The 12,339-nt window shown below is 41.6% G+C and overlaps 1 protein-coding gene across 8 annotated transcripts in view; it reads right to left on the bottom strand.

Annotated features, from left to right (window-relative positions):
* The window catches only part of crocc2 (ciliary rootlet coiled-coil, rootletin family member 2), a 48,345-nt gene that overhangs the window by 23,654 nt on the left and 12,352 nt on the right, over positions 1-12,339 (bottom strand). For all 8 annotated transcript variants that reach the window (XM_080877516.1, XM_080877517.1, XM_080877522.1 and 5 more), the window contains exons 4-9: positions 4,245-4,412; positions 4,071-4,154; positions 2,611-2,714; positions 1,426-1,570; positions 886-992; positions 142-348 (exon numbers count right to left, since the gene is read on the bottom strand). In XM_080877516.1, the coding sequence (XP_080733642.1) occupies positions 142-348; positions 886-992; positions 1,426-1,570; positions 2,611-2,714; positions 4,071-4,154; positions 4,245-4,412 (815 nt within the window). The remainder of the gene's footprint in view (positions 1-141; positions 349-885; positions 993-1,425; positions 1,571-2,610; positions 2,715-4,070; positions 4,155-4,244; positions 4,413-12,339) is intronic.

Raw genomic sequence — 12,339 nt, 5'->3', positions numbered from 1 at the left:
TAAACATCTCGACTTTGTTCTTGATATTAATATTGACATCCCGACATTAATTCTGAGATGTTGACTTTAACTTTACCATCTTGTACTTAATCTTGACACGTTGACTTTAATCTTGACATTTGTACTTGGGGAGGCCTTTACCTGGAATTGAGTTTGACTTTCTCTGCATCGCACTGAGCCTGAAGCTGCATAGCCTCTTTCAGCTTGTCCTTCAGCTGCCTCTCCAGAGCGGACATCTCCACACCACCACAGGGGCTTCCTTGTGTTACTCTGGCCTCTAAATTCATACAGGCAGCGTGCAGCTGCCGGCTAGCTGCGACACACTCGGTACGCATATCAGACAGAGTTCTGTTGAAAATAAGGATTGCAGAATGTGTTATGACATTTGAAATTATTTAAAGCATAAGAAAAGTGGATGATGGTTACATTCAGTTGCAAACTTTTATCCTAATTTTTTTTTTAAAAGATGATGAATGCCTCTCATGATTAAGCTCTGAGAACTGAGCTCTCTTTGAAGTGTCTTAAGTTTAAGTTGCAGCTCAGCATCTGACATGACAAAGCTGTCTATGAACTGAGCACTGACTATAAAAGCAAAGTACTCTACAATACAGTGGTTCAGCACTATAGAAGCCAAGTCTCCCTGAAGACAACAGCTTAGGCTTCGTCCTGATGGATGATTTTAACAGTGAGTGCAGGCACCTTGAGCAGTATTTCCCCACAGTGAGAAACAATAAGCAGGGGCCAATGACCTTGTTGACCTGCTCCACTTTGATGTGTGGCTGAGAGAGGTGGATTGTTGTCACAGTCGTGAGACTCACAGGAGAAGGTGGGGGTTTTGTGGAATTCTGACTTGCCGGAGGGATTCTGGCAGCACGCCACACTCACCTGTCAGTGAACGTCCTTAGCTGGGTGAAACTGCTCCGCAGGGAGGCGGCCTGGCGCCACAGCGCTCTGACATGAGCCTGTTCCCGACTCAACCGGGAGGCACACGTCTGCAGAGACAAGCAGCAAACCGGAGTAGAACCTGGCGTTAAGGTGGTGTGGGCTGCTTATAGCAACCTTTAATTTTATTGTGATCCCAAGCAGATGCAATAATAGAACTCCTGGACTCACGCTGGCAAACATACAAATAATTGGATTTCCCTGAATCAACAGATGTAGCCCATTTACAGCACGAACGCCAGATTGTTTGCACAAAATTTTCCTCCCCCTCAGCAGTTGGAATGTTTTCACAGGAAACAACAACTCAAAAATCATAGCAGTGAAATGAACAGGGAATGAGAATGAATTGACAAAACTGGCTATGAATGGAATTCCCACCCCATGTGAACTCAACAGGAGTTTAATTGCACAATCTCTATACAGAAAGGGATGAACCCCGTTGCCTTTCTGCCTCAAGCACCTCATTCCTGAGGTTTTTCTCACCTCTTGCTCTCTCCGCAAACGAGTATCACACGACTCGGCATCTTCACGGGCCTTCCATAAGCTCTCGGTTAGCCCCTTGTTGACAGTGCCCACCTGGTCCAGCTGTTCCCGCAGCATGGAATTCACTTGGCTGAGGCTGGCACTCCTGGAAAAAACCCATCGTATGACAAAGTGACAAATAGCCGTGTTGACAGCCTCCTATAAACCCTGTCACAGAACCCAAACTTCTTATAGTCAGCATTATCACTCAAACATATATTTCTTTTAGATCCACACTTGCCAGCTGCGCTTACAGGGTAAACATGTGTGACAGTTTTACAATATCTGTGTTGAATAAGATTTAATATCAACCAGATCTGCCTGTAGAGTCATTTACCAAATGTTTACATCATTCTCACACTCAACACACACCCTCTTACAGTAAAGCACGCTACATTGTTTTGCTTGGTTATCTGTCTGAGAGGCAGCCAAACCCTTGTTTGCATGAATGGGATGATATCGAGTTAAAAGGGAACTGACATGTGAGGAAAGAGGGATTCAATAATGAGGACTTGTAAGTGGTAGCTGTGGGACTTATCTCTACACTATACTTATATTACACAAAGTGCTAAAGTGAACAGAGCTTGGTAACTCTGCAATAAGTGAGATATTTAGGCAATAAAAATGACTGATTGCTGGCAGACTTTGCACCACGGGTATTTCAAATAAAGCTCCATAATTGTATAAATCACTGGGCATTAAAATCTGGCCTCGGCTCCAGAGGTTGGCCCACGTTTAATGTGGAGCATTATTAAAATGTTCTGGAGAACAGAGTCAAAACAGTCCCACTAATTTTCTCTGACAAATTGGATGCCGAGGTCATTTGCCAAGGGCAGGTTTCAGCCTCTCCCTTGCAGCACGGGGAAAGGAAGAACTGCAGGGAAGCTCGAGCGACTACTGGGAATATCTCTGATCCAAACATTTCTCAGAAATATTTCAACTTGATTTCTGCTTCTCAAGACGAAACAGAAAAAGAAAACAGAAGCAAATTTCTTGCATCCCTCCCTTCTGATACAGCTTTTCTGATTTATGGATTTTTACTTTGTGCACTTTTTACAGTGTTATGTATTAATTATGAGTAGAAGACACATTTTTTTATTGCCTGTGTAACATGGGTACCTCCACTGCATAGTGCCCACCACTCACCTTTTCTGTTCCTCTTCCAGCTGAGCTGACTTATTCTGGATAGCTACGTTGAGATCCTGCTCAACCCGCTGCAGGTACTCGACTTTGTCTAGGTGGCCCTGCAGCTGAACAAACACACAAAACTACTACGGGCATCCTGATAACCATGAGGCCATATACAAAAATCACCATAATTACAGTGTACTAATCAAAAGTCTCTGCGTGGGCTTTGCAATCTGATACATTTAAGTGCATTTGAATAAAAGTGGGACATAATAAAGTTTACCTGTGTGTCTAAAACAGCTTATACACTATATAATGCAGTACATTTAGTGTTTGACATTTTCCAGGGGTAAAAGACAATGCCAATAAATGCAGTTCCTCTAATGGCCACTTGAGGTTAGTACCAAAACTGAGCTAAAATTTACAGCCTGGTATCTTTGATTTATAGGTGTTCCCACACGGGCGGCTTTAGCCAATCATTGCCCTCAGGCCTCAGTGAAATCAGTACACTTAACCTCAGCCATTTTTAAAAAATCATTTTAATAGGGTTTTCTAGGAAGATTGTGCTTAACTTTTGGTGAGGGAAATTGTAGTGTTTTATTTATATTACTTATCACTAATTAGAAGATGTTGTGTTTGTGCATCTGTACAATTTCTGGACATGGCTTGTTTACAAAGCTTGTTAGTGCTAGCTAATAAAATTCAAAATAAGGTTACTCCTGCATCCAAGACAAGCAACACGGAGCAGACAAATGCTAACACTAAAGCTTCAGTGTTAAAAACCAGTGGGTCACAGAGGCTACATACATCTTTTATATAAATGGAACTAAAAAAGTGGTACTTTCTGAAAGCAAGTCCACAGAGCAGAGAAGCATCAAAAATCTAACTTTGCCCAAGTTAACAGCTGTCAAAGATCACACAAAAACAGAGTCTACTGCTTATTAAACAGTGAACTCATTAGTAATGGTGATACTGTATATTGAGTAGTAAAATGGTATAGGTAAAATACCAATATTTGCTCAAACCCAATACATTTACAATATGCTCATTTGTCTGAAAACCTAAACGTGATTCTAAAATAAATTCCAGATTGAGTTATAATAGCTAATAGTTTTAAATTATATTTAAATTAATTTTGAATAATTATTTTGTGTGAGATTAAAAAGGGCAAAAATGTAAAACATTACTTTTTTAATTATTTGACTGTAATGCAATTGTGATAATAATTAAGACTGACTTTATCAATATCACCCGGCATTGTGCCACATTCCTTCTTTATCAGGCGAGATCATTTGCATTTGAAATTTATAAAAAACAAAGAGCTTAATAAGATTGTTTTAAACATGCATCATCAGCTTAACAGTCAGTTGGGTGTAAGGAGCAAATGAACCTCTAGATGACTCTAGTAGGCTTATAAAACTTAAATTTTTAATTTATACCGAAGCAGTACTGATTCTAATACTGTCGTAAAAACACACCAACAATCTCATCTTTTCAGTTTCCGAAGTCTTCTCCAGAACTTGCTCTTCAAGTTCCCCACATCTCTTCTTATACTGAATCACCTTATATAAGACAAATGCAAGACGGATGGTTAGGAAGCTTCAAGGCATACGTGTAGAGGTGTCTAAACTGTGAGATCCATTTCTAGCTACCTTGGTCTGCAGCTTCTGAACAAGTTGGACTTGTCTCTGTTGGGCTTCCTGATAGGCCAGCAGTTTTTGCCTATAGGCTCTCTCCTTGTTCTGTGGTTGCATGGCTTCTGTTGATACACTGTGCTGGTCTGAGTCCACCGCTGGCTGCAACATCAGTATCTGATCAAGCTGGAGTAGAGCAACAAACAAATACAACAAAGCAACAGAGCCTTAGAAGGATGCACATTATTGTGCACATCACACATGGCCTTTGAATTCATTTACCAGTTTATCAGAAGGACTTTGAGAAGTTTCAGAAGTCTTTTCTCTATAAAACCTAAACTTTATTTTATTTACAGAGTTTCAGAGAAGCCTTGAACTCTCTCTGCTGTATGGTACTCACTGTAAAATCACCCACTATTCATAAAGACAGGAGTTTTTGCAAAGTGCAACAAAAGGCTACCTTAATATTTATTTATTTTATAGACTATTACTCTTGTATTCCTGTTTACTGCAGACACAGAAGCAGTAAAGTTCAGGTATCTCAGGTGTTTTGTTAGTGAGTGGGGGAAGAATGGAGCAGAAGGAACAGTGCAGTAATATGGATGGAGCTTGGGCTTTCATTGCTCTATCATAACCTAAAGTTCCAGTTAAGGTGTTTCAGGCGTCCAACTGGGAAGCAATCCTGGATTATGTCTCTTTCCTGCTTTGGGAATGTGTCAGTTTCCCTCCTGGACAGCTTAAGGAGGTAACTGGGGAGAAGGAGGTCTGGACACCTCCGGTTAGACTGCTGTCTCTGCAACCTGGACTCAGATATGTGGCAGAAAATAGATGAATGCAGGTCTATCTTATATAATCAGTAGCTACTGTATAAAATATTCACATAATTTGTCACGGACCCGGTTCCGGGGACTCGGGGTGGACTATAATTATTATAATTATTATTATTATTATTTTGTGATGTGTGTGTCTTCTGCACAATGCTGTCATGTCTGTGTTCCACTTATTGTATGTGTAGGCAGGGTGTGTGTGTGTGTATATGTGTGTGGCTGTAGGATGGATGACAGGCACTTGCAGGCCTAATGGGTGTGGCCCTGCTGGAGGACTGGCCACACCTGAAGTCCCTGCCACACACCTGCTGCTGATCAGGGCTCGTCGGGGGAGCTATTTAGGAGAGTGTTGGAGCTCCCACCGGTGTGGGATCATTGCGTTACATCCCAAGTTAGTGTGCGTCAGTGTACGGTAGTGCAGATCGTGTATGCCCGCGGGGGTCAGTGTTGACGGCTGCTTCTGTTATTTTCCTGCAGGCGGAACGAGGAACCAGAAGGACAGCACGGAGGGGAACACACACACGGGAGTCTAGGAAGCAACGGGAATTTTGTATGCATCTGTTATTTACCTCACTGTAAATAAACGCACTGTCTTCACTAAAGAGTCCAGGTTTCGGGTCCTCCTTCCACACATCCCCACGGTCTGCCAGGGCAAACCGTGACATAATTTCCCATTTTCCTATGGTGTCAACTCATTTCTTTTGTTGTGTTCTGATATTTTCTTATCTGCCTCAAACAAGCCAATCAGCCTCTGTTCCCTGCACCTCTCTCCACCTCCTCTTCATGTCTTCCTCAACCTGGTCGTTCAAAGAGCCTCATCTAAGTCTCCATCTGCTTCATCTTCATCGGCATTGTCTAGACTCATACCAGTACCCAGCTCTGCCATGCTGTCTTAGACTCAATCACCATTACGCAGTTTCTGTGGTTTCGAGTATTACTGTTTTCAGTAAAGTATTTCAAAGTATTCAAAGTATTTTAGCTCATTGAAATACATTCCAAACCAAAAATGTCAAATTTTGATTGGCTTTAAAAATCTAAAGAGCAGCAGTATTAAGCTAAAGACAGAGTAAGGGGTGATAATATCAATACTGTCCTGGTCTTCCTCATTGTGGAATCTCATTTTCTCTCCCGTATCTGAAATCCAAATGTCCTGTAACCTCTCAACCCCATACAACCTAAACTCCCTGTGCACCACCCACTCTCTATGCTGGTGCCAGACACCCTGTCCTCACTAATACAAACCACATGGCCCTAGAGCACTACAACACACTGCGTGCCTCTAGCTGCCCTTGCCGACTTCTCATTTAAAAAGAGATGAAGAGAGTGAGAGCAAGCGAGCGAGCCCCCCCTCCCCTGCAATACGCTCCAAACCACCATCCAAGCTCGTCAAATCAACCCTGCGACCCACTCCCTCCCTCTTCTCTTCTGTACCTCATCTCTTCTCTTGGTGCTTAATCTCTCCAGCAGGCTCCAAGAGAGCCAAGACAATAGTCTCAGTGTTCAACACTGGACCCAGCCACTTTGCCACCATTATTAACACATTTTCAAATGCCCTTTTCAGAAATTTATACTACAAACTACACTTACGGTCATCACGCACTTGGCTCTGTGCTTTTGGTGTTTTTCTCTGAGGACATGGGGAGCACAAAAACATCTTTTACTGCCCGTTGTTGAGGTGACAGCTTTAGGGACTGAGAAGGGAGGAACAACATGGGCGGAGTGTTTGAAACGCACAGCACTGCAGCAGCTGTGTTTAAAGGGACTCCTGGAAACAGCTGTGTGTGGAGCATTGGTGATTATGCATCTTTTTAAGTATTTTGGCACAACTAAAGCAATAACACTGACTTACTAACAAGCATGCACTTTATAAATACTACAGGATATGAGCGCCATGTATATTCGGTGCCATGTGATGCTGAAACTGTAACTCTCGTAGCCACATCAAAAAGAAATCCAACACTGTGAGAAAAAGAAACATAAACAAACAACAACAACAAAAAATATCCATTACTTCAATATACACGGTGCAGAATGCAGGATTCAGATAAAGGATCCTGGTAAATTCAGGCGCTACAATAGATGGGCGATAAATCTTCATGCCTCTTGTCTATGCACGCGCATAAGGATCCTATACATGTATAATTTGAGCCTTGCATTTCTTTTATTCTACAACAGTACTGAACCACTCTATGCACTAACACGTAGAGATTTGTAGCAATGTCCCAACAACCAATTATGGTGAGTAATACCTGAAAAATGAAGAAAACTGCAGTGGCCACTTGAGGGCCCAAAAGTGAGTCAACCCTCATAGATGCCATGTTAATATGTTCAACTTAACAGCAGAAATAAACAATTTTACAGCCTGCTACAATAAGCAGATTTAGTTTGCTAATATTGTTTTGTTCTTTCATGACAATAACAATAATAAAAACCACAAAAATTGATGTTCCAGATTCCCAGTCAACCCAACTCTTTGGCTCCTCAACCAGCACAGCAGCTCTTCATTTCTGTTAAACATTTGGGTTTTATTACATCAGGATCCAGTTGCATGGATAATTCTTTAATGTTTTTACTACCTCATTTAATCACTTCCCTTATAGATGAGAAACATTTTCTTGGGGGCACCTACTTTAAGCTGCTAATAGTTATTTTCCCTATCACTGCTACAAATCATTGAGTTGGACAAATTTTTCCATAATCACTCGTTGCTACGTTGTTGCTAGTCTCATTCTGTGCAGATTGATTGGTGCACCAACACAGGTAGCTACAGCCAAAAGCTGCCACACCAACAGCTGCTAATTTGACTTACTAAACTGGATCCCTTAACCGGGTTTGTCATGTTCAGTCTGTCCTAGAAGTTTGTGGCTTAGTTCTTGTCTATGAAATTCTAGCTTTTTTATTACCCTGTGATTTACCCTTGTCATCTAAACATGATAATTTCTAGTTTCACAAAACCAAGATGCAATGGCCAAAATTCTGACATTCAGTGTTCAAAATGACTACATTAAAGTCAATGGGCAGCATCATGGTGACTATATTCATCTTCTCCATATGCATATTCAGTAATTGCAAAGATGGTCGCGGATTGTCCTCTCACAGCAGTTTAAACAGTGTTTTGCAGGCAAATCTGTAGTAAAGATGTAAATAATTGTACTTATTGGAATGATATGTACATGATAAGTACATTCCAAGAAAACTCACTGTGTCTGAAACTGGAATTAGCATAGTATTAGAGCATTAGTTCAAGTTGCTAGATGAGCTTGAAATGATGATCATGTCTGAACCCTGGATTAAATGGGACTGAGAATTTATACACACCTAAAGCTGCAGTACACTATTAGAACACTCATATCACAAGCTCTAATGTAGAACACAGCTACAGCTTTATCAGGACTATCTTCTATTCTCTGGACTTCATTGACTTTCTAAAAAATAAAATATGTGACCATTAAAACTAGATTTGCATGGATACAGCCCCTTAGAGCTTGAAGGTCAGGGAAACACAGATTTTCTTTAATTTAGTCAAACTGTCTTTTATTTATAAAGCACAAGAAATTAATTTCCATCAGCATCTGTGCCTGTTTAGCCTGCACCATCCCTACCACCCAACTACCTGATGCACCCAATGACCAGGCTACCCTGGTAACTCCTCAAGGGCCCCACCCTACCCTGACACCGAGGGTTGTTTGTGCTTTTTCATACATGGCTGCAGCACATGGGCTTCTTGCCAGCGCCTCGCCCTTACTCCACAAAATACAGAGATGACGCTTTTTTATAGTTTGTCCCCAGTCAGCTGTAAAGCAGGAGGCCAGGGGCTGCTCCGGATTAACCATGCTCCTTGCAGGAAGCTCCCAGGAGGGTGCCATAACAGCCTGGTGTGGAGAACCCCACCACTGCTTAACCCTCCTACACCACCATCTATTCCGTTGCTCTGCTTGCATCATTAACTCTCATCACTCACATCTCCAAGTGAGCTTGAACTCATTGTCCTTCACAACACACGCATACGGTGGTGACTGTAAAGCCAAAGAGAGAAGCAAGTAATCCCAGTCCTCCCTCTGCACTAACTCGGGGCTTACAGGGCTTACCGTGGGCCCAGAATTGCGCTCGCTTAACACCCATGCTATTTATGATCTGCTTCAGAGCACAATCACCCTCGATCAGCTTTCATGATTCCCTAAAGTGAGCTGAGCCCAATCCTAACATAGCTCTGCTCTTTGAGGTCATCTACTGCCATTCTGCAATAATGCCGAAAATGCAATTTATACAAAAACCAGCCTTTATGTCATGGTATACTTTATTCCTCCATATGGTCGCTTTGAGTCCTTTTCTTTTCTTCTTTTTAATTTCCAAGTATCTGTTTCTTGAGCCTTGCTTATGGCTCCAAAGTGTAAGACTTTTCAGGCCCTTAAAATGTGCTTTGAATTAGAGTTTTTATACTTCTTGATATTTATGATTTCTGCCACTCCTTGTATTGTCTCTTTTGATAAATATTTCAGACAACATCAAGGGATAATCTTGCTTTGATTCATCTGCCAGCAAGCAACAAGAGAATCATTTTCAAGGCCCTTGTGAAGTCTTTGGTGTTTGTGCCAAAACTTGCTGCCTTGCTCATGTGGTATAAGATCAGAATCCAGCCCATTCAGTTAGCATCTCAGGATTGCAATATCTTCTCACTGACCTAATGTAATTACATTTGGGTATCTGATAACTATCTATCTGATAAAGTATCTTGGGAAGCGTATTCTCTCGTTTTCTGCTATATGACATTGTGAATTCATACCTGATTTTCAACAAAGATATAAATTTTCTGCCTTATCCAGGAACTATTTCACAACCTCAGTCTTCTTTTCTTTCTATCTGTGGTTCACCCAGGGCGACATCTGGCCGTGAGTGCGCACTCCAGCCAGCATGTGAAGGGTTACAGCTGCAATCGTTTTCTCTGGCTTGGCCTGGACCCAGAGGCTTAATAAAGGGAATTAATGGAGTGCACTATCTGTCAGATTCCTAAACACAGCTGGAGCGGATGTCCATCGCCCCCAAGCTGCCCAAAAACTTACTGTCCTACTTGAACAGCTCACCCGCTCCTCCCTCCCCTCAAATTACCCCCTGAGTGCTGACTCTGTGAAAGAGCCCCAGCTGATTGTGAAAGCTGTTTATGTATCATCACTGACAGTAATTACACAATGTGGGATAACAAACAAGGAGAATGGAAGGAAAAGAGGAGGGACTGCTGAGAGCATGTTACCATAGAGTGAACTTTTGGGTCATGGGGACAGCTGCTGTGATGGCCTGTAAGGGATACAAGTGATCTGTGTAAAAATGGCAAACTCATAATGCAAGCTTAGTGCTCACAAACACGCGGCTGGTCATGCACTGCTTAACACAAATGTGTCCAGCAAGGACAATGCAATTCAAAACCTACACATACATACATAAACTCAATCAGTACAGACTTCACATCTGATTAGAGATCTCTGACATGTGAAAAAGAGCTGAAAAGTAGGCTTTATGTCTGACTTTAAAGTTAGGTAACATGAGAAGCAGAAGAAATGTCAAAGGCTACGAGGTTTAATGGAATACTTTCATCAAAAAATTCAGTCTTCAGGAGGGCTTTTAAGCATTTTCTTTCTCTGGGGAAAGTAATTAATTTTTACAATTTTGAGACAGTCTGACTTTCTGGCTGTTTTCCATTCAAATTGCAGCATAAATGAATGGGTTTGTGCCAGCAGGAAAAACAAACTAGGGACAGAGGGGGGTAGAACAGTAAAAGAAGACAGTAATACAATCCTTAAAAACAGACTTTATCTCTTTGACAGGGTTCTTACGGAGAGACCCGGGGGATTTAAAATTCCACAGGGCACTGGCAAATGGCAGTTGGTGTCAGAAATCATTCAGCATGAGTTATCTTTATCCAACTGACTGCCACACCGCAGTACTGTGCAGGCAATCTCTAAGTGTTCAGGAGTAGGGTATGGATGTCCGTGTCTGAGAAAATGCACATTAGCAGGCCTCCAAAAGCAACACAGAAGGTTCAGAATTCACCCCAACATGTTCTCCAACCTCCTGAAGCCATCCAACGCACAAACTAGGTCAAGGTTTATCCTGGTTCAGGTGCAATTTTCTGGGGTCAACAGGGATCACGAAGAGTGACTTAAGAGAGACACAGAGGAAGGCTTTAAGAGTCCAGGTGTGACTTCACCAGCACTATGTTAACAGTCTTCTGTCAGCTCAGAGCCTTAAGGAAAGCTTGGCAAAATGTATGTTTTTGAATTGTCACACACTTTGTTCAACTGACTTGGGCCACAAACATTATGATATAGAGACACGGCACTCAAAGAACCCTTAAATCTACAGGGGAAACGAAACAGATTGTGGCACTTGTTTTTCACGTGTGGTTTCAAGATATAGGTGGGTGAAATTCTCTCGTTTTTGCCATTTTTATTACTCTGGTGCAATTAGGCAAATGCTGGCACACTGGATTGAGCAATGAATGAAGTTGGAATGTTGTGTAACAGAAGTAGAACTTCAGTAAAAAAAAAAAAAAAAAAGCTTTTAAAACTTTATTTGATGCACTTTTATTCCTGGTAAGAGAAGTCTGGACCAGCTCCTTATTTACTCAAGAATCATACTTGAGGATGCTTATGAGTTTGCCCAACTTGTTGACTCGTATTTGTGAATTTGGACAAGGGATTTGACCTCAGCTTGAAGCCCCCCACGGTGTCCTGTGAGTGGTGCTTCGACGGTATGCATTATTAGGACAATTGTTAACCCTTTAAAGCCTCAACCTTGAAATAATTACAAGAAAATGAAATGAAAACGAAATGCTCATTAAACCATGTGATGATATTTTAAATAATAATTTGCATATATTAGTTATAATTGTATTGCTTAATATATATATATATATGGCAGTTTAACTTGTTTGTTTGGTTGTTTTTCATTTTTTCGGGGGCAGGGGGCAGTGCAGTGAGAGCTTGGTTCCTTTAGTTCATTTAGTTCATCTTTGTTCCAGTGGCTGATGGACTCTGGCAGAACTGCCCTTTAACACTGATTCTGACGATAACTATGGACAGAAATTCAAGGTGCAATTTCAAGATTGGTTGGTTTCAGGGTCACATCTTTTATTTTTATCGACGTGTGATGTGACTTCATCAATCTATGAAGGCAGTGGTTTGATGCCAAATGTGAAGTGGCTGGAATGAGGATTAGCACCTCTATGTCTGAGGCCAGAAAAGGGTGGAATACCCACAGTGGCTTAGGACGAGTTCCTATTCAAGTGGAGA

This window comes from Rhamphochromis sp. 'chilingali', assembly GCF_963969265.1.
Source record: "Rhamphochromis sp. 'chilingali' genome assembly, chromosome: 3".
Taxonomy (NCBI): domain Eukaryota; kingdom Metazoa; phylum Chordata; class Actinopteri; order Cichliformes; family Cichlidae; genus Rhamphochromis; species Rhamphochromis sp. 'chilingali'.
The sequence above is the reverse complement of the archived record's forward strand: the minus strand, read 5'-3'. Positions and strand labels throughout refer to the sequence as shown.